The sequence below is a fragment of the Mastigoproctus giganteus genome, chromosome 4 (genome assembly GCF_048544385.1).
Source record: "Mastigoproctus giganteus isolate SK-2022 chromosome 4, ASM4854438v1, whole genome shotgun sequence".
In the NCBI taxonomy this organism is placed as follows: Eukaryota; Metazoa; Arthropoda; class Arachnida; order Uropygi; family Thelyphonidae; genus Mastigoproctus; species Mastigoproctus giganteus.
This window is the reverse complement of record NC_143578.1, coordinates 38,049,010-38,073,384: the sequence shown is the minus strand read 5'-3', so window position 1 is coordinate 38,073,384 and position 24,375 is coordinate 38,049,010. Positions and strand designations below refer to the sequence as shown.

Below are 24,375 nucleotides of genomic sequence, written 5' to 3'. Positions count from 1 at the left end.
GGAATGCCAGAGGTGTGTTCAACTCTTGCAGTAAGCTAGATAATCTTGTAATAACTGAGAGTAAAGTGGAGGAGAAATTGAAGATAAAGGCACCTGGGGTGGATGGGATCTATCCAGTTATATTAAAGGAGGCAGCAAAGGAAGTAAGCAAACCCTTAGCCATAATTATGAGAGCTTCCTTGGACTCAGAGAAGGCACCCATAGACTGGAGATGTGCAAATGTGACTCCAATTTACAAAGGAGGATCAAAGGCTGACACAAATAATTATAGACCTGTGAGTTTAACTTCTGTTCCAGGAAAATTAATGGAGGCACTGGTTAAAGAAGCACTGCAGGATCATTTAGACAAGACTTCAGTTATAGCTCGAACACAGCATGGTTTTGTTAAGAGGAAGTCTTGCCTGACCAATTTGATTGGATACTATGATGCAGTCACAAAAGAGCTGGATGCAGGGAAAAATTTTGATATTATATACTTGGATCTTAGAAAGGATTTTGATACTGTTGCACATGGAAGACCGCTGCACAAATTGGAGCAGTGTGGCATTGGAGGCAAATTGCTGCTATGGATAAAGGGGTGGCTGAGGGGGAGAAGACAGAGAGTGGTAATCAATGGACACTGCTCATCGTGGACTAATGTTATTAGTGGGGTCCCTCAGGGTTCAGTGTTGGGTCCATTATTGTTTTCTGTATTTATAAATAACATTGATGATGGTATATCAAGCTTAATGTCCAAGTTAGCAGATGATACAAATGTTGGCAGGGTTGTTAAGGACACTACTGATGCTATGCTGCTGCAACAGGATCTGGAAAGGTTGAGCAGGTGGGCTGAGAGGTTACAAATGAAGTTTAACATTGACAAATGTAAAGTACTACATATGGGAAACAGCAACCCCAGAGCAACGTATCAACTCTGTGGTACTACACTGACAGTGGTAGAGAATGAAAGGACCTGGGGGTAATTGTGCAGGCAGTTATGAAGTTCTCTGAGCAGTGCAGATGGGTTGCAAGAGTAGCTCATGGTGTCTTGTCAATGATTTTCTAGCAGGGATAAGGAGGTGATTATTCCCTTGTATAAGGCAGTGGTCAGACCACACCTTGAGTACTGTATACAGGTCTGGAGGCCTCATTTCAAGAAGGATGTAGAGCTGTTGGAACGAGTACAGAGAAGGCAACAAGATTAGTGAATGGAACAAAGGGTTGCTCCTACGAAGAAAGGCTTAAGTTTTGCAAATTACAGTGTCTCTGGAGACGAGGCACCGGCGCGGTGATCTAATAGAGGTGTATAAAGCTTTAAATGGTTTGAGCATGCTCAATGCTGATGGGATTCTTCCTCTTGCTCAGAATAATCACCTGAGAGGGCATAAATTCAAATTGAGGAAAGACAGATGTAGGATAGATGTGCGGAAATTTGCCTTTAACCAGCGGGTATTTGGTTGGTGGAAAAGACTTCCATCCCTTATTGTGGAAGTTGATAGCCTAAATAAATTTAAGGCTCAGCTGGACAGGTATTTCGAATGAATGGAGGGGTGAAGTGGAAGTTTTTTTTTTTTTTTGGCTGATGCTGCATAAGCTTGCTTTTTGCATCATATGCCTCTACTAATGCTAATGCTAATCTCCTTTTTAACTTGGTTACAGACCAGTTTATATATAACATAGGCTTCTGATTCACCTGTTAATTTATATGTATCCCATGCATTTTTCTTCTCTCTCTCTGCTACATGTCTAATTAGTTCATCTGACAACCATTTAGGCCTAAATTTTGAATAATATTTCTTAGTTGGTATGAAAAGCCTAGTAGCTTCCAAGATAAATTCTTTGAATGCTTCCCATTTTCAATTGCTGTTGGTAACATCATCATTTGGTTCCACCATATAGAATTTAAATACTGTCTCAGACCACCGTAGTCACATTTACGAAAGCAAAACCCCTTCCCTTTTCCCCCGATGGTAGTTACCTCTTTGAGTAAATTCCACTTCAGCACACTGTGTTCACTGCCACTGAATGGTTCTTTTATCTGCAGATTCTTAATGCATGAATAATCACTACTGATAATCAGATCAAGAGTATTACCCCCTCTAGTTGCCTCCCGAACATGCTGCTGTAGAAAACAATCATCCAATATATCCACAAAAGCCTTGCTAGTGTGTGAGTGACCAACCCACAAATTCCAGTCAGTATCTAGGAAATTAAAATCCCCCATTATAAGACACTCTGATTTACTGGCCCACTCTATTTCTCTGTACAATTGCTCATTTTACTCATCAGATTCATTAGGTCTATAAAATTTTTTAGCATCCTATTACCATTTGATAAACTTCTGGCATTCTCTTCCCTAAATAATTTCTCGTGCACGAATGCAGATGCAGAATACTCATTCAGTTTGTCTGCTACCTGAACAGATTCATCAAAAGTCAAACCATTGATATCAAGTCAACCAATTAGATTCATCTCCTTCCTCTAGAGTTTATATAAGTATAGAGTCTTTGCTGTTCCTCTTTGTATCCTTTGCCAACAATTTCTTGTAATCTGCCTTTGCTTGCCTGACCTCATTTGTGATTTGATTACAGACTAACTTATATCTACCATAAGTTTCTGTGTTTCCAGATATGCATCCCATGCACTTTTCTTTTCTGCCATAAGTCTCATTAGTTCATCTGATATCCATTTAGGCCTAAACGTTGAACAGTATTTCTTAGTTGGTAACATATTTCTCAAAGGTCTTTATTCTTGAGATATTATACTTTAATCATAAATTATAAAAGCAGTTGAAATGGCAAAATATTTTTGTATTCAAATTTTTTTTTTTAAAATATGACTGTAAAATTGGATTAAAACAACACAATATATACGTACTGACACCGAGATGAATATTGTTCTGCTACATGAATCATACCGGTTACTCAGTTTGAATAACCAGTGTTGCAGAGTGCTTTCCAGGAGAGTCAACACATGTTACTTGAGTTTCAGGTTCTGCAAAGACTACCTTGTTTGAATTATAGCATTTGTTAGACTGATATTATAGGAAACACTACAAATCTGTTTACTTTTGAAGTTATCTGATTTGATTTGATTTTATGTATGGTGAGGTTCATAAGAATTCCAAAACTGTTCTCAGATATGTCAAAAATTTTCAACTTGATCAGTACCAAATCATAAAATATTTGCTGCTGTGGCGAGACAATTTAGAGAAGCAGGTATGCTGAAACCATTATGAGTAAATACTATTAGAGAGAGATTTTTAAAATGTAAAAAAAAGGAGCAAATACATTGTGCTGCTTTCAAGTTTCTCCTACCAGGAGTACTAGAAGGTTGTCAGTTTGTGTAAATGTTTCATCTGCAAGCATCTGAAAGACATTGCTTGAACAGCAATTGTGTCCATTTCACAGTACATACATACAACAATTCATATCTTGTAGCTACAAGATATGAATAAATGTAGAAACTTTTGTCAGTAGCTCATTTCACAATGTACATGCAGTTCTCAATTTCTCAGCCATATTCTCATTACAAACAGAATATGTTTTTCAAGAAATGTAATTCTTAGCTTCTCAAAACACTTGCCTAAGCCAAAGAAAACCCCACATTGATCTTCAATGTTCATTGCTAACATAGCTTTTTTTAAATGTTTTCCATTAAAGGAAAAGGTATGTTGATAATGAGTATTGATGATCATTTTTACCAAATTAGGCTGGTAAAAAATCCATATTAGTATGCAAGACAAACTGAAAATTTTCATTTTGGGAGCTGTTCAAACCATTAAGAATGTCCTGAAATTATAAGATATGCCAAGGAATTGTGAATTCATCAGTGCTGAATGCTGCATTGAACAAAATAGAAGTCACTTTGAACATATATTTTAGACATGTTTCTTTTAGTTGTTTATCTCAGTTTTTTTTTTTTTTTTATGTTTGTAAAGCCCTCTGTGGCAGCCTAGTTGTCACAATACATCACCTATCACCTGCTTGGGAGGTCTGTGTTCAATTCCTGTCAGTAGCTGCAGGAATTTCTAAAGCTTTCTTCATATGAGGCTGTAGTTAGGTGATCTCAGACAGAGGGTATAGGGTTTAACTCCTGAGTTATTCTGGGATTTTCAGCCTGCACAACATGCAAATCAACCTGTGGATACGCACTTCTGCAGACATTATATATATATATATATATATATATATATATATATATATATACAGTTATGAATGTGTGCTTAGAGCCATTAATACCAATACCATCTTTTTTGTTTCATAATTTATTTAATATTTCAGAAATTAATACTTTTGAGATATACATTTTCTTATTTTTAGCTGTACAATATGCTCCTATATTTGTATATTTGTTTTGTGTAATTTTGAAACCCTGTGTACATAAAATCCCTGCATCTCCAATTGTTGCAGTTTGTGGACATTATTTAGTCCACGCTAAGTGAGAGTTGAAAAGCTGGTTCAACGTTTGAATATAATTTATTCACTGGTGAAATAGGTTATTTTATTTTATTTTTTTTAATCTGTAAAAATATTTGTTTTATTAGTTTTAGCATAAGGTAAGGAAATCTGAATTTATTGACAAATTACATATGTGTTGATTAATTGTTTTATTATTATTATTGGGATGCTTAGTTTTTTATGCAGGTAGCAAGTTGGGTTTTCTAGTTTAATTAATTAATCTAAGTATTGACCAAGGTGGTTTTTGCTATAATATAGATTTTACCCCAGGGGCTCACATCTGGTGAGTATGGGCTTGGCACACCCAGGGTCCTGAGCTGGATATCATCATTCTTCTCTTTTTTGGTGATTCCCTTCTATTTCTCTCTCTCTCTCTCTCTCTCTCTCTCTCTCAGGGTAACTCGGGAATTTTTTTTTGGCTGGTGCAGCATAAGCCTTAGGCTTCCTTGCACCTTATAGCTAATAATAATAATAAAGCACAGAATGCTAAATAAAAACCAATAATAAAATGAAAGGAATAAAATATACATATGCAAAGTATATTTTAATAAACTTAACTACAGATTGCAAGTACAGTATACTTTAAAATATGTAGCAAAATTATTCATATTTAAACACAAAATATATCTTTCCTGTTGTAAAGTGCTCTCACTCACTCACTCACTCACACACACACACACACACACACACACACACACACACACACACACACACACACACACACACACACACACACACACACACACAATAAATGTCCATTGGCATCTTTATATTTTGATGTCAATCAAAAGCATACATACGTGGCTTTTTAAAAACAGTAACTAGGATCAGCAAAATCTAAGCCAAAATTGTCATCTCAGATGTACAAATTCATATTATAATAAAAAAAATGTTCTTTTTATAGTCTGATGTGACCATTATATTTTATGCAAAAATGTTTTGCAAGCTAGGAACCTAACACTCCTTTTTTCCAATATGGTTTTAATCTTGCTGTTTGTAAAAATGACTTTTGTGAATGGTCAGACAAAGGTGTAATTATTTTGAAATGTGCTTTCAGGTTTTTTCATTTTCATATCATACAACTTCTATAGTATGAGAGTAAGAGTTATATTAATATATTTTTTTTATTGTTAATATAGTTGGAACCAGATAAATCATGCCTGGAAAGTATTTTATCTATTCAGGCTTATTGTCCAAATGAGAAATTGGGATGCTCAAAAAACATTAAGCTCAGTGACATACCAGTAAGTTTTCAGAAAAAAAAAATTGAAACAATTTAATTTTCTATATTTAAAATCTAGATATGAACTATATGAAACTAATGAACTAATATGAAAGTCTGTAAATATGAACACAGGCATTCATTGTATTCATTTTTTCTGTTATGCTTTTAAAAGTAATCAGGAAATTATTTATATTATTATGTTCAAAATATGTGAATCAAAAAAATACATTATATTTTTATACCAAGCTCTTAAAATAGATCAGTCAGTTCCTGACTTATTAGATGTTTTTAGAATTGTGCACAAGTTATGATTTAGTGTTTGGTGGTGACAAATGATGCAAGAAAGCTTACACAGCCTCAGCCAAAAAAAAAAAAAAAAAAGGAAAAAAAGTTTTTTCGGCTGAGGCTGTGTAAGATTTCTTGCATCATTCCAATATCACCTCTATATCTCCTCTAATAGTTTGTATATATCTCTTCATTGAATTTATTCAAACTATCCACCTCTACATCCATTTCAGCATCCTCCTCCTGCAATTCATACCTTTAAGAAAATATTGCAGGAGGAGGATGCTGAAATGGATGACTGCAGAGCTGGCTTGTCAAACACAGAAGAAAAAGATAGCATGGGACAGTAAGAGAGCGATGAAAAGCACTGAAGCTTACAACAGGTACAAGTTGATCCATAATAGTACTGCAAATAAGGTCAGGCCAACCAAGGCTGAATATCAGAAAGCATTGGCTAAGAGAGCGAAGAATGGGGACAAGGAATTTTTCATGTATGGGAACATGATGAAAAAAGCTAATCCCTTGTGCACTGGGTGTGGGAAAGCCTTAGACAGCCCAGCTGCTGTTGCGATTATGAATTGAATAGGTATTTCACATCGGTCTTTATTGATGAAAGACCCTTCATACCAAAGAGAGGTCGTGCGATTCAGGCTGAGCCATATGAAATTAGTGATGTCGTAATTGCAGATGATTGTTTATTAGAAAAACTTTTGAGCATAAAGGTAAGTAAGACTCCCAGAATTGATGGCATATACCCTGTAGTTTTGAGGGTGAGCATGAGGGAGTGTATTGAGTCATTGAGGTTAATTATGAGGGCATCTTTGGACTCAGAGGAGATTCCTTTGGATTGAAGAAGTGCCCATGTATCACCAGTACATAAAAGCCATTCGAAGAGTGAAGTTTGTAAGTACAGACCGGTTAGTCTGATTTCAGTGGTAGGAAAAATCTTAGAGGCAGTGATTAAGAGTGCATTCCAGGAGCATTTAGATAGATATGGCATTCTGAAGGACGCACAACATGGCTTTGTTAAGGGTAAATCATGCTTAACTAACTTAGTAGCCTGTTTTGATGCAGTTACTCATGAGCTGGATTTAGGGAATAACTTCAACATAGTTTATTTGGATTTTAGCAAAGCATTTGACTCAGTCCCTCATGAAAAGTTACTGTATAAGCTTGAACAAGTAGGGATTACTGGTAAGATTCTAAGATGGATTGCAGGGTGGCTATGGGCAGAAGGCAGAGGCTCGTGATTAATGGATATTCTTCAGATTGGTGTAATGTGAGGAGTGAGGTTCCTCAATGATCCGTTCTTGGACCATTCTTGTTTCTCATTTTCATAAATGACATCAACGAAGGGGTAGAAGGCGTGATGTCAAAATTTGCAGATGATTTAAAGATTGGCAGAGCTGTTAATGATCAGAGCCCAGTAGCACTCCTTCAGGATGACCTGAACAGACTTCAAAGATGGTCAGAAAAGTGACAGCTGTGTTTTAATGTTGCTAAATGCAAGGCCTTACACTTGGGGGTGGCACCTCCGTAGCCAGGTGGGCAGGAGCAGCAGTGCGTAGCACACGCTTCTTGATTAGACCGGAGTTCGAGCCCATGACCACCAAATACGGGGGATGCGGAAAGGCCAGGGAATGACCACCGCATATCCCTGGAGCAATATGGCCTTAGTTGCTAATGCTTCTAAAAACCAAATAACAACAACAACAACACTTGAGGAACAGCAACCCACAATTAAATAACATAACACACTTGGTGGGGTTGAATTAAAAACAGTGGAGGAGGAAAGGGATCTGGGAGTTACAATACAGGTAGATATGAAGTTTTCTAAACTGTGTAAACAGGCAGCCAGGAAAGCCCACAGTGTCATATCAATAATTTATTGAACATTATCCTGTAGAGATAGGGAGGTCATAATCCTACTGTATAAGGCAATTGTAAGAAAACATTTAGAATACTGTGTTCAAGCATGGAGACCTCATCTGAAAAAGACATTGAGCTTCTTGAAAGGGTCCAAAGACAGGAAACTTGAATGATGAGCTCAACAAAAGGACGGCCGACCGTATGCGGAAGGACTGATTATGTGGGCTTACAGAGCTTGGCAGCCAGGCACCTCAAAGGTGACCTGATTGAGGCTTACAAGAGAGGGATTAGTAAAATGAATGAAAGTGGAATTCTCACCGTTATAAAGAATTCCAGAACTAGGGGTCATAAATTCAAATTACAGTGTTTGGGGTTTAGATTAGATTGTAGGAAGTTTTCTTTTAGCCAGCAAGTCATTGATTGCTGGAACAAGTTTCCCTTGCAGGTAGTTGAGGCTGATAATTTGAATAAATTCCAAAGGTCAACTGGATACTTAACCTGTATGAGGAGGGATGTATATAATTTGTGTTTTCTTATCTACTTGGTTTTTTTTTTGTTAGTGCAGCAAAAGCCTGTATCTTCCTTGCACTATATAGCAAATAATATAACTGTTAGTAATTCATTGGCTCTGCTATTTTCCCTGGAACTGAAGTCAAGCTCACAGGTGTGTAATTACTGACTTTGCCCTTTGATCTCCCTTCGTAAATGGCACTGATATTTCACATCTTCTGTAGGGACTTGCTTAATCCAGTGATGCCCTCATAATTATGGCCAAACGTTTGCTAACCCTTTTTGGTGTTACTTTTAATGTAATTAGATAGAGTCTGTCAGCCCCAGATGCATTATTTACTTTTTGCTACAACAATTATTCTTTTATTTTCGCTTCAGTTATCACAGAATCATTTTACTCCCAATTATAACTTGGTTTACTTCTGATATCTTCATCCCTAAAAACATCTTCGTGAGTGAATGTGGATAAAGTTGTTTATAAAGATGGGGACAGAAGTATACCAAGTTATAACTGGGAGGTAAATAATTCTCCTGAGATAAGAACAATACAATAGGTTTGATGTTATACCTCGATATAAAGGTTGAAAGGATAGTAAACAACAATAACCAAGGAACACTGCTTCCACAAAATCTAGATAAATTATTCAGTTGGTCTGATAAATGGCAGTTAAAGTCCAAAATTGGCAAAAGTAAGTTTTACATTTTGGTATTATTAATCCCAGATCATTTTATTACTTGAAAAACAATAAATTTAAGTTAGTTAATAACGAAAAAGACTTCAGAATAATTATCCAACATAATTCTCTGAAAGTTCTGATAGGCTGCAAGAAAGCCCATGCTGTTTTATCTCTGTTATACAGTAATTTTGCAAGTAAGGACAAAGAAGTAATTATTCCATTATATAAAGAATTGATTATGCAACACCTTGAGTAATATATACAATTTTGGAGACCCACACCAAGACAAGGACCCACACCTATATAGGGACTTGATCAAAGTATTTAAGGTTTGGAAAGACTTTAATAAATATTGGGGGGTTCTTTTTCTTCTTCTTCTTTAGAGAAACTAGATGACGTATTTAAATTAGGGAAAGGTAGTTTGTAGACTGGTTATAGGAAAATTTTATTCTATTTTTGAAGTTTCACTGAATACTGCTACTTGCCATTTTAAGAATCTGTGGAATCCAGACAGCACACAGACAACCAGCTTTTAATAGTCATGTATTCCTTGAGTAAATTTCTAATGGTTAACAGCCTGATAAACAAATTAGCATTAGCATTAGCATTAGTAGAGGCATATGATGCAAGAAATCAAGCTTATTCAGCATCAGCCAAAAAAAAAACACACACCACTCCCATTTCACCCCTCCGTTCGTTCAAAATACCTGTCCAGTTGAGCTTTAAATTTGTTTAGGCTATCAACTTCAACAACAAGTGATGGAAGTCGGTTCCACCAACCAACCACCCGCTGGCCAAAGGCAAATTTCCGCACATCTATCCGACATCCGTCCTTCCTCAATTTGAATTTATGCCCTCTGAGGTGATTATTCTGAGCAAGATGAAGAATCCCATTGGCATTGAGCATGCTCAAACCATTCAAAGCCTTATACACCTCTATCAGATCACCTCGCCGGTGCCTAGTCTCCAGACTCTGTAATTTGCAAAACTTAAGCCTTTCTTCGTAAGAGCAACCCTTTGTTCCATTCACTAATCTTGTTGCCCTTCTCTGTACCCGTTCCAGCAGCTCTACATCCTTCTTGAAATGAGGCCTCCAGACCTGTATACAGTACTCAAGATGTGGCCTAACCATTGCCTTATACAAGGGAATAATCACCACCTTATCCCTGCTAGAAAAATTCCTGTATATCATTGACAAGACACCATGAGCTACTCTTGCAGCTCGTCTGCACTGCTCAGAGAACTTCATATCTGCCTGCACAATTACCCCCAGGTCCTTTTCATTCTCCACCACTGTCAGTGTAGTACCGAAGAGTTGATACGTTGCTCTGGGGTTACTGTTTCCCATATGTAGTACTTTACATTTGTCAATGTTAAACTTCATTTGCCACCTCTCAGCCCATCTGTTCAACCTTTTCAGATCCTGTTGTAGCAGCATAGCGTCAGTAGTGTCCTTAACAACCCTGCCAACCTTTGTATCATCTGCAAACTTGGACATTAAACTTGATATCCCATCATCAATATCATTCATAAACACCGAAAACAACAACGGACCCAACACTGAACTCTGAGGAACTCCACTAATAACATTAGTCCACGTTGAGCAGTGTCCATTGATTATCACTCTTTGTCTTCTGCCACTCAACCATCCCCTTATCCATAGCAGCAATTTGCCTCCAATGCCACACTGCTCTAATTTGTGCAGCAGTCTTCCATGTGCAACAGTATCAAAATCCTTTCTAAGATCCAAATATATAATATCAAAGTTATTCCCTGCATCCAGTTCTTTTGTGACTACATCATAGTATCCAATCAAATTGGTCAGGCAAGACCTGCCCTTAACAAAACCATGCTGTGTCTGAGCTATAACTGAATTCTTGTCTAGATGATCCTGCAGTGCTTCTTTAACCAGCGCCTCCATTAATTTACCTGGAACAGAAGTTAAACTAACAGGTCTATAATTACTTGTGTCAGCCTTTGATCCTCCTTTGTGAATTGGGGTTACATTTGCACATCTCCAGTCTATGGGTACCTCCCCTGAGTCCAAAGAAGCTCTCATAATTATGGCTAGGGGTTTGCTTACTTCCTTTGCTGCCTCCTTTAATATAACTGGATAGATCCCATCCACCCCAGGTGCCTTTTTTATGTTTATCCTCAACAATCTCTCCTCCACTTTCCTCTCAGTTATTACAAAATCATCCAGCTCACTGCCAATGTTTACTTTACCTACATCATTCTCCTTCCTGAATAACTCTTCATGCATGAATGTAGATGCAAAATACTCGTTTAGATTGTTAGCCACCTGAGCAGGATCCTCAACTGTTGAACCATCAATATCCAGTGGACCAATCTGATTCATCCCTTTCCTTCTTGAGTTTAAATATGTAAAGAACTCTTTTCTGTTTTTCTTTGCATCCTTTGCCTCAAAGTTATTCCCTGCATCCAGTTCTTTTGTGACTACATCATAGTATCCAATCAAATTGGTCAGGCAAGACCTGCCCTTAACAAAACCATGCTGTGTCTGAGCTATAACTGAATTCTTGTCTAGATGATCCTGCAGTGCTTCTTTAACCAGCGCCTCCATTAATTTACCTGGAACAGAAGTTAAACTAACAGGTCTATAATTACTTGTGTCAGCCTTTGATCCTCCTTTGTGAATTGGGGTTACATTTGCACATCTCCAGTCTATGGGTACCTCCCCTGAGTCCAAAGAAGCTCTCATAATTATGGCTAGGGGTTTGCTTACTTCCTTTGCTGCCTCCTTTAATATAACTGGATAGATCCCATCCACCCCAGGTGCCTTTTTTATGTTTATCCTCAACAATCTCTCCTCCACTTTCCTCTCAGTTATTACAAAATCATCCAGCTCACTGCCAATGTTTACTTTACCTACATCATTCTCCTTCCTGAATAACTCTTCATGCATGAATGTAGATGCAAAATACTCGTTTAGATTGTTAGCCACCTGAGCAGGATCCTCAACTGTTGAACCATCAATATCCAGTGGACCAATCTGATTCATCCCTTTCCTTCTTGAGTTTAAATATGTAAAGAACTCTTTTCTGTTTTTCTTTGCATCCTTTGCCAAGGATTTTTCGTATCTGCCTTTGCCTGCCTAATCTCCTTTGTGACTTGGTTACAGACCAACTTATATCTATCATAGGCTTCCATGTCACCCATTAATTTGTATGTATCCCATGCATTTTTCTTCTCTGCCACATGTCTCATTAGTTCATCTGACAACCATTTAGGCCTAAACCTTGAACAATATTTCTTAGTTGGTATGTAAAGCCTGGTAGCCTCCAAGATTAGTTCCTTGAATGCTTCCCATTTTGAGTTTGCTGTTGGTAACATCATCAGTTGGTCCCACTGTATAGAATTTAAATACTGTCTCAGACCATCACAGTCGCCTTTACGAAAACAAAAACCCTTCCCTTTACCTCTGATGGTAGTTACCTCCTTGAGTAAATCCCACTTCAACACACTGTGATCACTGCCACCTAGTGGTTCATTTATCTGCAGATTCTTAATGCATGAAGAATCACTACTGATAATCAGATCAAGAGTATTGCTCCCTCTTGTTGCCTCACGAACATGCTGATGTAGAAAACAATCATCCAATAAATCCACAAAAGCCTTGCTAGTGTGCGAGTGACCAACCCACAAATTCCAGTCAATATCTGGGAAATTAAAATCCCCCATTATAAGACTCTCTGATTTACTGGCCCACTCTATTTCCCTGTACAATATCTTATTATACTCATCAGAGTCATTAGGCCTATAGCACACTCCTACTCTCAATTTTGATTTCCCTACGCTTATGTCACACCAAACTGACTCGACACTGCCCTGTCCATCAATGTCGACTGGCTTCACTTCCTTGGACTTTATGTGTTTCTTAACTAATAGCATAACCCCTCCTTCCTTCCTGTCCTGTCTATCCTTTCTATACACATTGTATTCCCCAAATTCCAGTTCCGCATTACTTATATCTGTGTGACACCACGTCTCTGATATCCCAACAATATCTGCCTTTGATGTTTTGAGCAATACCTCAAATTCATCAAATTTATTTACCAAACTCCTAACATTGGTGTACACGCAGGTAGACATGCACCTGTTCTGATTACTAACTGCACATTTCAAGAAATACCTCTAAATGCCTACTTTTTGTAGATTATTGATGGTGATATAGTTCTTTTTGTTGTCTCACTTTGCAGTTGTTGTTCAACACAGATCAGTTGGATATCCACATGCACTTATCAATTTAGAGCTTTTTTGTGTTCACATGTTTTGCATGAATTTTCTTGTATGACAGTATTTATGACATGACTTGGTATGTATATATGTTGGCAGATATACCTGTGTATACATAGTGATCTATAAATGTAATTTTACTTTAGAATCACACAAAAATATGTGTCTTCAGAACTGTTCCCTGTTCCTTTGGTTGTGGCCAACAAGTCCCTTATAAAAAGTTAATTTCTCATATGGAAAATGAATGTGAATTTCGTCTCACTAACTGTTCATTGTGTGAAGGGGAATTTGTGGTCAAAGAAATATCAGTAAGTATGTAGTTTAGTATTTACTACTCTTGCTTAGCATGTTAAAAAATTAAATGATTTAATTTTAATGATATTTGTTATCTGAGATTTTAAACAGTGACCCTCCAAGTAAGAAATTAATTCCAGGTAGCCCTCGTTTTGCACTGGTCCAATTTGCGTCGATTCACAATATCACCAATCACTAATTTTTATTTATTTATTTATTTTTGCAATATTGTTTTTTTTTTTTTTTTTGCAATTTTTTTATAAATTGAAAGTTCAAAATCATCAGACAAAATTTATCGGCATCACACTGCGCTATGTACTGTTCTGTTCATATGATTTAGGACAACTGAGCCAATCAGCAATTAGCACATCCTATCAGAGAGGAGAAAGATTCCTGCCCCCACTCATGGATGCGAATGGTAAAGGTCCATGCAGTGAAGCATTCAGTTGGTGGTTGTTTACGCTATTTGCACACGTTGGAAATTTATTACGCTAACATTTTTTATTAATTGTGCTATTAGTAAATTAAATAATAATAGTGATATCCTTGTGCAGTTTTTGCCAATTGCTTTATAAAGTTTTAAATTTAATAGAATAAAGAGATGCAATGTCTGGTAAAAGAAGTTCATTGAATCCTAGTGCAATATTCAAAGGATGAAATCTGGTGAAAGCCGCCCTAATGTGTGTAAGGCTATGAATATACCTTCATCGGCACTACAACTATGAAGAATGCTAATAAAATAAAACAATCGATGCAAAGTGGTAGGTGGGTTTTCTAGTTTAATTAATTAATCTAAGTATTGACCAAGGTGGTTTTTGCCATAATATAGATTTTACCCTGGGGGCTCACATCTGGTGAGTATGGGCTTGGCACACCCAGGGTCCTGAGCTGGATATCATCATTTTTCTCTTTTTTGGTGATTCCCTTCTATTTCTTTCTCTCTCTCTCTCTCTCTCTCTCTCTCTCTCTCTCTCTCTCTCTCTCTCTCTCAGGGTAACTCGGGAATTTTTTTTTGGCTGGTGCAGCATAAGCCTTAGGCTTCCTTGCACCTTATAGCTAATAATAATAATAATAATAATAATAATAAAGCACAGAATGCTAAATAAAAACCAATAATAAAATGAAAGGAATAAAATATACATATGCAAAGTATATTTTAATAAACTTAACTACAGAATGCAAGTATACTTTAAAATATGTAGAAAAATTATTCATATTTAAACACAAAATATATCTTTCCTGTTGTAAAGTGCCCTCACACACACTGTGTGTGTGTGTGTGTGTGTGTGTGTGTGTGTGTGTGTGTGTGTGTGTGTGTGTGTGTGTGTGTGTGTGTGTGTGTTGACTCCATTATATAAAGGGTTCCATTTGCACCTGTCCCCCCAGGAACCTAACCCCGATGTAAATTGAGGGATACCTGTATTATATTAGATTATCTATTCAACTTATTGCAGTGTCAGATACTTTCAGCTAAGATATTTTGTTATCCAACATTCTGAAAACAGAATATCTTTTTATTTCAGAACAATAATCATAATGAAAATAGCTGTGATTTGTTTTCATTATGGTAATTATTCATAGAATTTATATAGGGATTTTTGTTTCAGAAATAAAGATAAAAATATATGTTTAAAATATTGTTATTGATTATAACAATACTTCTCTTTCTGGATTTTTTCCTATTTAATTATTGTAATGTTTTTATGACAATTGTTATATTTTTTAATTTTGTTTTCAAAGAACAGAACACATTCATAAAAAATTTTTCTCTTATATGTATTTATACAAGTGTATTAATTAGCAATAGTGGTAGTATGAGGACATCTATCTGTTATGTGATTTACATTTTATATTTCAGAATCATGAAAAATCTTGTCCAATGAAAACCATTATGTGCCCTTATTGTGTTAAAACAAATATTGCACAAAGTGAGGTATGTATCTTATTTAAGGAAATTACTATTGATCCCAGTTATTTTTAACATATAGCTGGTTATTTTGAAATTTTTTTGTATTCATTGCACATGACCAGTAATGCCATATACAGAGTGATTCACTACCAGTGCGACAAACTTGCAGGAGGTGTAGGAGGCACAAAGACGAATCGGAATCACATAGCATTGCAGGGTCCGAAATGCCTTCGTCATGCGGGAGGTCGCGTGAACAAAAGCAAAGAAAAAGAACAGAAACAGCAACTCGTTAGTATAACACAAATCATTTTAATGACAAGTTTTATATTGGCAAAAAGCCATGCTAAGTTCGACCAGAAGCAATCACACAGGCTTCACAGCGCCGCCGCATGGAATCCCTAACTTTCTGGAAGATTCCTGGAATCTTCCAGAATGTTAGGGATTCTCGAATGGGGAGTTCTCGAATCTCCCAAGCAGCTACAGAGATGCGAGCGACGAGGTCTTCAACTGAATCTACAGGGGAGGCTTGTACACCAATGTCTTCATTTGACCCCAGCAGAAGTCGTCCAGGCATGATAGGTCCGGCGATCTAGCAGGCCAATGAACTGGACCACCATGACCTATCCAGTCTGTCCAAATGTAACGTTTAGGTGTTGGCAGACGTCATTGGTGTAATGTGGGGGAGCTCCATCATGCTGGAACCACATTGAGCGGCGCAATGACTGAGGAACGTGTGCTTCTTCAATAAGTTTGGGGCAGGACTTGCTATAGAAAGATCAAGTATGCCCTACCGTCCAGACGAGGGGGCAGAAGGTACGGTCCAATGAGGTGGTCTCCAACAATGGGGGTTCTCCAAAGCCCACAAATGGGCGTTATGTTGATTGAAGGTTCCCTCTCGCGGATGAAGCAAGTGAAACTTGCCTCATCCGCGAACAATACGGATGCAGCAAATGCGCTGTCTGCCGCACTCTGTTGAAGAAACCAAGTAGCAAAAGTCCTCCGGAATGGATAATCCGCAGGCTCCAATGATTGGACGCGTTGCAGATGGTATGAACTCATTTGGTTTGTTGACAGTATCCTCCATACAGTGGATTGGGAAATATCCAATCGTTGGCCTATCGCTCGAGTACTCGTACTCGGATTGTCTTCTGCAAGACATAGGACATTCTCCTCATTGTCTGGCGTCCTCATCATTCGCTCTCGATTCATGGTTCCTCTCATGAAACAACCAGTCTCATGTAACCTTCTGTGCACACGTGCGGGAAACGTTCCTGGTACAAGCGCAGAGCGGCGCGCCCGTTACAGTCCGCAGCTCCATACGTGAGGTGCTTTTTTTTTTTTTTTTTTTTTTTTTGGTAGTTGTTGGCGCATCGGCTTCTGTGGCCATAGTGCACCTCCCAAGGTTTTTGCAGTACTTTGATCCAAGCCCGAGGCGGGATTCAAACCCGCGACCTTTGGGTTGCCAGGCAGGCACTTTACCCACCTGGCTAGCCCAGTCGGCTACGTGAGGTGCATGTCGGCCAGTTCAACGTTTGAATACTCGTCCATCCTACTGCCTCGGGAACCGCTTTGCAAATGCTGACTTCCAGTGGGATCGCTGTTCATGCGACCTCCCATTCAATGTCCTCTACCGCATGACGAAGGCATTTCGGACCCTGCAATGCTATGTGATTCCGATTCGTCTTTGTGCCCCCTACACCTCCTGCAAGTTTGTCGCACTGGTAGTGAATCACCCTGTATAAATGAGATATGTTACTGCTCCTCATCACATATGCTGTGTGGTATACACTGACCTGGAATTTTGTGCATTTTTACCTCCTCTATGACGGTATAGTGGTTTCACCACTTATCACTTTTTTGGAGAACCCTGGGTTTGAATTCCATCAAAGATTAGGGGAATTGTTAAAGACCTCTTCGATGCTGTAGTTAGCCAGTCTCAGGACCGTTGTCATTATTCTAGGTTTGTCAGCTTAGAATCACTGTATGCAAATCAATCTTTGAACACACACTTGTACAGAAAAAACAGCATTCACTTAGTTGCAACACTTGTGCAGACGAAATACCTGATTAGCTGTAGGAATTGGAATACCATAAGAACTGGCGCCCTATGGCCTGAATAACTTATGTGCCAAAAATTCCTAAGGAAAAGTGCAGTGCAGTAGCTTTCTAACTGCAACACTATTTCTTAATTGTTTACAGTATGTGGTGAGGTTCTGATAGTTTTGTTGGCATCCTCTGACTTGTACCACTTGTCATGCCATAGGTTATCTTTGAAAACAATTACAGAGTGAAATCCAAGGAGCTGGAGGGAAAATTTTGCAGTATGGCAGCAGGACTAAACATTATGGTTGTAGTGCAATACCATATCATGATGAGAAATAGTGTTTCCATCCAACATTCTGTCATTTTTGCCATGAGGTTGATCACAGATAATCTCCATATATGTACTCTTCACAGTCTCTTCCTTCCTGAGGCACAAGATGGTCTTGATTCAGGTTCTCAGTGGACAAAAACAAGATAACCAGCTTCAGAACAATTCAACTTCACTTAACAATTTTTTTTACATGGGTACATTAGTGTATGCCTTTCAGCATTCTGATTCTTTAACTGGAAATCAAAAGACTGCTAATGGAAGCAACTATCAGGACCAAAGATCAAAAGAAAAGACCAAAAGTGATCATCAGGACCAGAGGATCTTAAACAATCAGCTGAAGAGCTGGTTGTTTAAGATCCTCTTTGTTCTTCTTTCTATTATGCTTTCTGCACATTAACTTATGATTTTCTTTATCTCAAAATACTGTGTTTGTAATGAAGGGTGCATAGCTTGCACAAATTATAGTAGCATTTTACTGCTAGGTTTACCTTTCTTTCCAAATTTATTTTAAATTTCCCTTGCATCCAATACTATTCTTTCTTTATCATTAGTTCCTGAACATCTAACAAAGGCAGTCAGAAACTAATGACAAAGTCCAACTTACTGTAGTAAATTTTGTGCACATAATTCCATTAGGTAATGGAATTATGTGTTCTATTATTTATATTAGATAATGGTTCTGAAAGCTATTACTACACCTTCCTTGCATTGTTATTGTATATACGTTCTGTTTGTTCAAATACTACCAATTGCACCTGTTCAAATGCTATCATTTGCACCTGTTCAAATACTGGATAAGTCTCATTTTGGAGAAGAGAGTGCCATAACTTGGTTTGGATTGTTAGAATAGCTGTTAACCCTGGATATCCTGTAAGACAACTGTTGGAATACCTCTTGCATATCCAATTTTGCATGAATAAACCACCCACTACTGCATCCAAGAGTCTCCCATTGATGTTGCCTTCATTCTGGTTAGACTCTGTTTATCCTCATTAAAAAGAATGTTCTTTGTCTTAATTAGTTCTTTCAGTACTCCCATGATGAAAGGATCCTTTCTTTGTTCAGAGGCGGTACTTTGGTTGTCCCAATAGGTATTGTCTAATGATTTCAACATAGGAACTATGCTTAAGCAGAGATTTTCTTTACCTTGAGTAATTACTGTTATTTAAAGGGCTTCATCCACCTTCTTATCCTGAGTTTTCAGATGAATGTCAGTTTTATCCAATAGCTGAAATTCAAACCTTTTAATAACAACACGTCTCTCTATCTCTTTTCAAAGTTTGTCTACATTATGCAACTTTAGAAAATTCTCCCTAAGGCTGACATGATAACCAGTAGAAATTATTTTATCTGTAATCTTGAGTGTAGCTAACAATCCTTTATCATAGAGAAAAATCTTGATCCTTTATCATAGAGAAAAATCTCGAACTCATTACTTTAAAGGTTTATCCAGGTTGGATCTCAGCCCATTTACCTTATGTGGGTTCAATTTATCAAGAAGTGCAGAGATAAAAGACTCATAGCCTCCAGAGTCCAAAAGAGCAATGATTAGAGAACCATCTATTGAGACATTCAAAGAGGCTAATATGGTTTTAGTATATATAAGAGGAGGAAGGTGTTCCATCTCCGTAAGGATGGCTCCTAAGGTAGAAGAAGTTTCCTCACTCTTAATCATCTATAGTAGTAGTAGGAGGTAGAGCAGGGTTTTTTTTGCAATTTTATGTTTATAGTTTGCTTTTCCCACACTTGATCCTTTATCATGAATTTCAGAATCAATAGTTTCTCTGTCATTATACTGTAGTGACCCATTTTTCCGCATCTGAAGCAGGTTATTTGTTTGAGTCTTTTATTAATTGAATTGTGATGGAATTAATTGAGAGTTGTCAAAGTGGAGCTAAAAAGTTTAGGTTTCCCTTCATTCATACTTCATTTGATTAGGGAGATGAATTATTTTTGTTCTCTCCTTCTTTCTTGCAACTCTCTTAAACTTTTCTTTTAAGATTTCTATTTTCCCTTTCATTTTGACTTTGGATCTTAAGCTCTCTCAAAGACTCCTGTAACTCTGTGATTTCTTTACTCTGAGGTGGTTCAAAATGCTTTCTCTTCTTTTTTGCTGTCAACAGCCTTGCTATCCAAGTGGGAAACCTTTCACTTCTCTATAAAGTTGCAAACACCACTACTCAGTGCCTTTTAAATCTATCCTTGTGGGCTTGATACTCATGAGAAAATGGTGGAAAATCAAATGTTTCACAAAGTTTTCATTTCAAGGTATAATGAACAAAGGATTTCTCTTGGTCAAGAGTCTGATAAAATGTATCTACCAACTCATCTGATCCATTTACATATTTCAGAATATTATAGAAGTGTGATGTGACTCTAAGATTTCTGGAGAAGTGATTCAATGGGACAGTCTTTAAAAGGAGGTAAGTATTGGTTCTGACAATTCTGGTGAATTTTTGGTGGAATTACTTTGTCCTGTAGTAGTGACTTCACTACTATTGCCATATCCTCAATCTGTCCAAATGCTCTTTTTTGCAGATTCTGTGCATCAATGGTGAAGGCACCAATGGTATAGCTATTATCTCCAGAAAATATTCCAAGAAGCAAGCATGACTTAAAAAGATGGGTATGTTCAAAATGAGCTGAAGATGGAACTGTCAGTAAGCCAACAGGTGATGTTGGATTATTGCAGTCAATGCATTTTTTATTCCAAGAATTGTTCACATAAAAGAATAGAATATGAAATATTCTCAAAAAGGACAGCCAATAAGCTGAGAAAAGATCCCATTGACTGCTTATCCAGTTAAATTCCCAGTTATTGTCTTCTGGTTCCTTAATTCAATTGCCACATTATAGCCTTAGTTGCTAATGCGCCAATAAAATCCAAAACAAACCAAACCAAACCTTAATTCAATAGTCATGTAGGAAAAGACAATAATGGATACTCATTGTCTTTTCCTACATGAAAAGACAATAATGGATACTCCTTATTGTCTTTTCAAAAGATTATACAAAATTCACAAGAAACAAGTATCAACTCTCTTTCGTTTGACATGAAAATACTTAAAAATGAACCTATACATTCCTAACCTTCTTGTATAAAAGGAAGGTTGTTTTTTTAATTTCATCCTTTACTGTGACACCACAAATAACCTGATATTTTTACTGAGGTACACTTTAAAACTTCAAATACAAAAAGAATAATTTAATCAGTAATCTGACAAATAAACATTTCAGAGATATTTGATCCTTGAAAAAGAAAAACTTTGTAAATGTTAATTCTCTCTCTTGCTACATTGATGTTTTTCTTTTAAATGGTGGTCCACTGTTAATTTTCTATTAGGAATCTCTTTTAAATTGGCAGTTTGACTCTCACAATGCACATTTTCAAAATGATAAAAAAAATTCTCTCCTTCTTATAAATTTTATAGGCCTGAAGAATGGACAAGATTACCAATATTAGATTTTATTAACTGTGAACAAGAAATGCTTTCCATATCAAATGGAGAAATCATCTCTCTCTCTCTCCTTGAACTTTTATTTTCTCTATAAACTATATATTTATATCCAAACAAAATTTGCTGCTATTATTAAGCAATAAACTCTCATCTAAACAGTTAGGAAATATTCTTCCAAGCATTGTAGAAAAAAATTACAAAACTTTCCTTTTTTTTATTTATTTCATCAAAAAATACAAACTAAAACTATTTCTTACCTTTATAAAAACTTAGGCCCATTTTAACCAGAATTATTTCACTTTCAATTTTCAAAATTCCATTATGTTCTAGTGTTTTAATAGTGCTCTCAACAGAGTAGTGGCAAACTCCATAATTTTATGTGCCTGAGTTTACAGTCATTCAACACTTATTGTTAAATATGTGTTAATGGGATAAGAGAAATACATAAATGAAAAACACAAGCAATTTGTACATTTTAAAGTTAAGAGATAGTGTAAGAATATAATTTTTCAAGTAGTAATAAGAGAAGACAAAGCTTGAAAAACAAGATCAGAAGGTATAATAATTACTTAAGAATATAATCAGCAAACAGAAAAAAAATTTTTAAATGCTTTCTTTTCATCTATTTCAAGTTATTAATGTTTTTGTTTTACATAATTTTTTATGACTGAAAAATAAACATCCTCAGTTCTAAAAGCTCTTATTAGGCTTGGTCATAACAACATACAGTGCTGTGTGTATTGTGATTCCCTGACAAATATGGTAACCTTGTTGACCCAGGCTACATCTCAACTAATATGTATCTTTGTCTTACCACATATATATTTGTAAGTATGCACACCAAAACATAGAGAGTATTTCTAAATTACGCTAACAAAATCATAGTTGTATTCCAAAATAAAAATGTAAAGAGTAAAAATGTTCACTTAAACATATGTCCGATTCCAAATGGTTATGGAACCACAGCTATTTGAATTTTAAAAAAGGGTCATGGTGTTTTTAATGTTAAAAAATGATAATGTAATAAATAAAAATAAGCAGACACATATATGAATAAACAGTTTACTAGGTATTTTTATTAAATAATAAAAATTTTATTCAAAACTATAAATTCAAGTTATGGGGGAAGAGGTTTAGATTGAATTCAGGAAGTTTTCTTTAGCTAGTGAGTTCTTATTATTATTAGCCATATGGTGCAAGGAAGCCTGAGGCTTTTTTGTGATAGGGGCAAATTCTTCATGAAACCATGTTTTAAACAAACTTGAATCCATCTCTGCGTTTTTTTGATTTGCATAGTTAACAGGCAAACATTTTCCATTTTTTTAAAGCTCAGGGATTCTTTGGTTTTTTCAAAGAATTTTACAATGAGAGTCAGCTTAAGCTTATGCCCCCTGATGAATTTGAACATACTAGTACCATCATTCTCTCCTTGCTTCATATAAAACCAAGAGCTGATTTTTCCTTTCTTTTCTAGTTGCAAGTGGAAGCACATTGTTGTGTCTTTACATATGAAGAGTTTTGGATGGGTTAATTTTATAATTCAGGCCCATTTCGTCACAATTGTAAATTTGATCCAAATTCAAATTTTCTTCTTGAATAATTTTTGCTAATTTAGCAGCAAATGTTGTTATTTCTTCCGTACTAGCTGATAATTTTACCCCTTCATTAAAATGCTTATGAAATTCTAAGGGTTTAGCCTGTAAAATCAGTCCAGAAATCGGGCTTCCTTTGTCTCTCATCTGTGTGAACCACAAAAAAAAGAACTTTAGAAGTTTGTTCAAATTCTCCTTTCTTCATTGTTTACGTATTCAAGTTTTCACTATCACATACAGATTCTCTTTGTGAACACCATTTTTCAGTTTCCGCTCTCTTTCTCCTACAGTCACTTCACCAACACCTAAGTCACTAGCCACTTTTTTTTATTGTTTCTCCTTGATCCAAGCATTTGATTGTATTCAACTTCATATGTAAAGACACTAGAAAATTAGAGAGTAAAATTTTTAAATCTTTAAATCTTTTTTTATTAAAGCTTTAAAATTAGAGAGTAAAAAGTCATGAAATCATTAACATAAAAGATCAGCACCGCTCGACAGTCAACTGGTGTGAGTTTCTGCTCTGTTTTGAACTACGTACTCTTGTCTTTCAAGACAAAGTATATACAACTTTTTGACAATTCACTTTGGATAATGCAGAACTTTGGTTAAACAAGTCTCGGTTAATTGGGACTCTACTGTACATAAAACACAGATATTGTGGGGATATCAGAGAACTGATATCCCCACAATGTCTGCATTTAACTTGACTAGCACTTGAACCTCATCAAATTTATTAACTATGCTCCCAGCATTGGTGTACATGCAAGTATGCATGCACCCACTTTTACTCTTAGTTATCCTAACACAGCTCAGGTATTTACCTGTTTCATGATGATTCACAGTAGGTCTTGAAATCCCTAGCACCTTGCTTTCCAGGCTGCTCCACATTTCAATAGAAAAGTGCAAAAATCACTTGTCTCTGCCTGTGGCTATTGTTAATCTGTTAGTTTGTGTTATCCCCCCCCCAAGCTATCAGTTTTCCAACCCACCTAATGTTGCCTCAATAGCATTGTCAAATATTCTTGCACCCTTTCTATTTAAATGTATCCCATCCCTGTAGAAGCAGACTCTTCTGTTAACAAGCACAGACTGCACTGATAAAAATTGTACCCCACGAGCCTTGCACAATCTTTCCAGAGCCGAATTCATTGACAAGGCTCTCGTCATATACTCCCTTCCATCGTGCATGGGCAGAATTGCAGACACTTTCAAATTTAACCCTTACTTGCAACATTTCCTCAACAGTACCTTGTACTTGTTAAGTAAGTCAGCAGATCGCCTACTCTTAATGTCATTAGTGCAAAAATGTATACAACAATAAAACATTTTGTGCCCTTAAAATCTGATATCTGCTCTACAACATCCTCAACTTTTTTCCCCTAGTAGACATACGATGTTCCTATTCTGCCTATCCTTTTTGCACAATATATTTCCCATTTGTTTATGCAGAGTTAATAACATGAGATATGCTGGTAGATGAGGA

At 36.5% G+C, this 24,375-nt stretch overlaps 1 protein-coding gene across 1 annotated transcript in view; it reads left to right on the top strand.

Annotated features, from left to right (window-relative positions):
* The window catches only part of LOC150086631 (TNF receptor-associated factor 3-like), a 214,147-nt gene that overhangs the window by 45,697 nt on the left and 144,075 nt on the right, over window positions 1–24,375 (top strand). Inside the window, exons 3-5 of the mRNA XM_090372210.1 lie at window positions 5,579–5,683; window positions 13,409–13,570; window positions 15,415–15,489. Coding sequence (XP_090228336.1) covers window positions 5,579–5,683; window positions 13,409–13,570; window positions 15,415–15,489 — 342 coding nt within the window. The remainder of the gene's footprint in view (window positions 1–5,578; window positions 5,684–13,408; window positions 13,571–15,414; window positions 15,490–24,375) is intronic.